Source organism: Cibotium barometz, chromosome 19, assembly GCF_041138505.1.
Source record: "Cibotium barometz isolate CiBa-2024 chromosome 19, ASM4113850v1, whole genome shotgun sequence".
Taxonomy (NCBI): domain Eukaryota; kingdom Viridiplantae; phylum Streptophyta; class Polypodiopsida; order Cyatheales; family Cibotiaceae; genus Cibotium; species Cibotium barometz.
This window is the reverse complement of record NC_141064.1, coordinates 47,553,067-47,557,629: the sequence shown is the minus strand read 5'-3', so window position 1 is coordinate 47,557,629 and position 4,563 is coordinate 47,553,067. Positions and strand designations below refer to the sequence as shown.

The 4,563-nt window shown below is 47.2% G+C and overlaps 1 protein-coding gene across 1 annotated transcript; it reads left to right on the top strand.

Moving 5' to 3' along the window:
• Nucleotides 1–233: 233 nt before the first annotated feature.
• Nucleotides 234–3,407, top strand: LOC147628682 (putative pentatricopeptide repeat-containing protein At3g01580). Its single transcript, XM_086813085.1, has one exon. It carries the CDS (start codon nucleotides 234–236, stop codon nucleotides 3,405–3,407), a length of 3,174 nt encoding a protein of 1,057 aa, XP_086669211.1.
• Nucleotides 3,408–4,563: the final 1,156 nt, after the last annotated feature.

The following is a 4,563-nucleotide window of genomic DNA, read 5'->3' as shown; positions in this document are numbered from 1 at the left end:
AGTAAGACTCGATCGCTAGACCAGCAGAGCAGTGCGGTAGAGCAATTGGTGAAGCTGCACACTAGTTGCTCACCATGGGAGGTTAGAGAGAGGTAGTGAAGAAGGAACCAAGTCTACAACAAGCCCTTATTGGATGTTGTCCCTTGGGCCTGTGCTAGCATCCTACTAAGCCATGGACACGTTAGCCCCTGTTCAAACGCGAACCCACCACCATTGTCATTTCGAAAGAAGCAATGGCGGCTCTATCTCCTTCTTTTGTATTACCACCAGCATCACAATCACAACAGCAGCAAGGAAGCCCAGAGCAGGAGAGGCAGAGCGAGCTATTGCACAGCAAGAGAAGCCCTCGTGATTCGAATTATAGAAAGCACAATCCCTCATGCCTGGATAATTATCACCTCCATCATCATCATTATAACGTAGATCATGGTCATGTACAGCATGTTAATGAGCATCCTCATAACCTAGATCGATATCATCAACATCATCATCATGGCCATGATGATACCTCTCCTTCCTCACAACTGCAGCAGCAGAAGGGAGGGCAGGTATCCCCTTCTCTGAACTCTTGCATGTGGTCTGGGAGTTCAGATGATGATGATGATGATTATGATCAGAATGAGGTGTTCCTTCAAACCTTGTGTGCTAAAGGACAGCTGGACAAGGCACTCGATGTCCTTTCTCGCATGGAGACAGCCCCCTCCAGCACCATCTACCTGTCCCTCCTCCAGGCTTGCAACAAGAACAAGGCCCTAAGTCAAGCCAAGCGAGTCCATGCACATCTGGTGCGGCATTGTCCCAAGCTCACTGGCATGTTGGGTGGCTATTTGGTGATGACTCTAGCAAAGTGTGGTGCTGTTGACGATGCACGCAAAGTATCTGATAGATTGTATCTCCGTACTGTCTTCTCTTGGACGGCCCTGATTTCTGCTTATGCAGAATGTGGCCGTGGGAATGAAGCCCTCAAAATACATCAATATATGCAAGAAGACGGTGTTGAGCCAGACAGTTATACATTTGTTGGCCTGTTCAAAGCTTGTGGCAGCATACCAGACCTTGGACAGGGCAAGAAATTACATGACGATGCCCGCATGAAAGGCTTCACATCGAATGTCTTTGTTGGCAACAGCCTTGTGAGTATGTATGGCAAGTGTGGGGCTGTTATAGAAGCAGAGGAGGTGTTTGGTGCACTATCCCAGCCTGATGTTGTGTCGTGGAATTCAATGCTCTCAGCATATGTTGAGCAGGGCCAAGGAGAGAAGGCTTTAGAGCTGTACAGACAGATGCAAGAGGAAGGCATGAGTCCAAACCAACTGACCTTGATGTTCACCCTCCAAGCATGTGCCATCCTCTCAGAGAAGGAAGAAGCTTTTGTTGTGCAGGGACAGTCGAACAAATTGATGGCTCTGGAAATCGGGCAGGCATTACATGCAAATGCCCGCACGAAGAATTTTGCAATGGATGTCTTTGTTGGCACTGCCATCTTGAGTATGTATGGCAAGTGTGGGGCAGTAGGGGAAGCAGAGAATGTGTTTAGTGCATTGTCCGAGCATGACATCGTGTCATGGACTGCATTGCTGTCAGCGTATGTTGAACAGGACAAAGGAGAGAAGGCTTTACAATTGTACAGGCACATGCAAGAAGAAGGTGTGAGTCCAAACCAACAAACATTTGTGGTTGTCCTTCAGGCCTGTGCAACCTTTTCTGAAAAAGAAGCAGGTCTTGTTGTGGAAGGACAATCAACCAAAGCAAAGGCCCTGCAAATCGGACAGGCAATACACAATGATGCCCACTCGAAGGACTTTGCCTCAGATGCCTTTGTAGCTACTGCCCTCTTGAGTATGTATGGCAAGTGTGGGAGCATTGTGGAAGCAGAGAATGTGTTCCAGGAATTGTCCCAACGTGACATTGTATCATGGAATGTGATGCTCTCAGTATATGTTGATCAGGGTGAAGGAAAAAAGGCTTTACTATTGTACAGACAAATGCAAGAGGATAGCATGAGTCCAGACTCACACACACTCATGTTTGCTCTTCAGGCATGTGCAACCCTTGCAGATAGTGAAGAACCACTTCTTATGGAGGGACATTCAACCAAAATGGTGTCTTTACAAATTGGACAGGCATTGCATGGTGATGCTGGCCGCAAGAAGATTTTTGAAAATGATACTTTTGTTGGTACGGCCCTTTTGAGTATGTATGGCAAGTATGGGACCATCTTGGAAGTGGAGAATGTGTTTAGTGCTTTGGCTTATCATGATGTAGTGTCATGGAATGTGATGCTCTCAGCATGTGTTAAACATGGCCAAGGAGACAAGGCTTTACAGTTGTATAGACAAATGCAATGGGAAGGTGTGAGTCCGGACCAGCAGACATTCGTGATTGCCATTCATGCGTGTGCCATCCTTGCAGAGAAGGAAGAAACTCTTTGTGTCGAGGGGCGACCGATCAAAGTGATGTCTGTGAAAATCGGACAGGCATTACATGCTGATGCCTGCACAATGGACTTCGCATCAGATGCCTTTGTTGGGACAGCCCTCTTGAGCATGTATGGCAAGTGTGGGACCATTCAGGAAGCAGAGGAAGTGTTTTGTGCTTTGTCCCAACGTGACATTGTGTCATGGACTGCAATGCTATCAGCATATGTTGAACAGGGCCAAGGAGAGAAGGTTTTATGGCTGTTTAGGGAGATGCGAGAGGAGTGCGTGACTCTAGATGATCTTTCGCTTATTTGCATCCTGCAAGCTTGCACTGAACCAGGAAGCTTGGAGACGTGTAAACAGCTTCACTTTGACATTACCTCTGCTGGATATGATATGTCTCCCTCTGTGGCGGCCACTCTAATTCATGCATATGGGTGTTGTGCAAGCATGGCAGATGCACAGGCTGTGTTTGATGGGCTTTCCGAGCCCGATATCGTGTCATGGAATGTATGCATTGCTGGTTATGCAGGAGAAGGAAATTCAGCAGAAATCCTGCACATACTTGAGAAAATGAAACTTGCAGGTATTAACCCTGATGAAGTAACATCCACTTCAGTTCTGTCAGCTTGTTGCCATACTGGCCTTGTTGTCAAAGGCCTTGAGTACTTTGACTCTATGAGCAGAGACTACAGCATAACTCCAAACTTAAACCATTATGGCATTATGGTAGACCTCCTTGGGCGTGCAGGGGACTTCAAGAGGTTGGAAACCGTGCTTGGGAGGATGCCCATGCAGGCTGATCTGACCATTTGGTTGTGCTTGTTGGGTGCATGTCGGACACATGACAATTTAGAGCTGGCAGAATGCTTGTTTGATCACGCAGTAAATATGCAGCCCAAGCAGGCTGCGGCATATATTTTGATGTCAAACATCTTTGTCACTGCTGGGCCGCTGGAAGGTGCAGCCGAGGCAGAGGGAATGTGAGACAAAAGGTGCATAGAGTAGAGGTTGAGCTGAATATGAGCTTTACTGTAAAAATCACAAGCACCAACAAGGATGGCGTTTGTATTACATGCTACAGATGAGCTGAGAACTAAAGGGTATCTTTTACAATGCAAAGCATGATGTGACATGGGCGTTACACATACAGGTGCACTACAAGGACCCATCTACACTGCTTTTGGACAGAGGTTGGGGGGGGGGGGGGCGGAGGGGAGGGGGGGGGGCGTGGTTGGGTTGGGGTGAGCCTCTATGCCTACCCACCCTTGGATGGAGGCTACACATTCATGGAGGGAGGGGGGGAAGAATCACCAAGAGATTCTGTTAGGACTAGATGGCCTCTCTATGGTCTCAAGCTCGCCAAATCTGCCAAGGTGCTGATCATCCCCCAGCAGGATTCTCACGGCGTAGAGACGATCCACAGTGTCGTGAGAACTTGGCTGGCCACCATGATTGCCATCTATGTGTGTTCCTGGTTTGTTAAGTGGAGTACCAAGCTTGTGCCATCATCCTCATAACGGGAGGCAAGATCCATCTCCTTGGCGTAGGCATCCACACCTGAAGTGATGAAGTGCCTGCTCTAGCTGCCATGGTGAAGAGACGCAAGATTCTGCGCCATACCTATTGTCCCATTGGGAACCTGTGTTAATCCGTATCTTCGACAACTAACTGATACGCCCATGGTGGCCAACATGCTTCCACTACAATTTATCTTGCAGAAGACATGCCAAAATTTAGAGAGAATGGAACCAGCCTATCATGCTCCCACTACAATTAGTCTTGCAGGAGCTGAAATTGTTTCAAAGACATGCCAAAACCAGCCATGCCTTCAGTAAGCCAATGCTACTGAGAGTGCCCTAATGTTAATTCTACCAAATTCACAAATGCCTAGAATCATTTTAGCAACAGTAAATAAATGGCAGATGCACCAAGTAATTCCAAATCCAAGAATGCTAAACTCACAAAAGACTAGCTGCAAATCAGAGAAATTGGACCAATGTGAAGATCCATCCGACTCCTCACAACCAAGATTCTCCAAGTCTAGGAGTCTTATTTGCACTATTGGTGCCCAAGTAGTCCTTCCACCATCTTTCGTAAGAGAGAACAAAGTGCAAGCAGTGTCTTTTACAAACTTTAAACT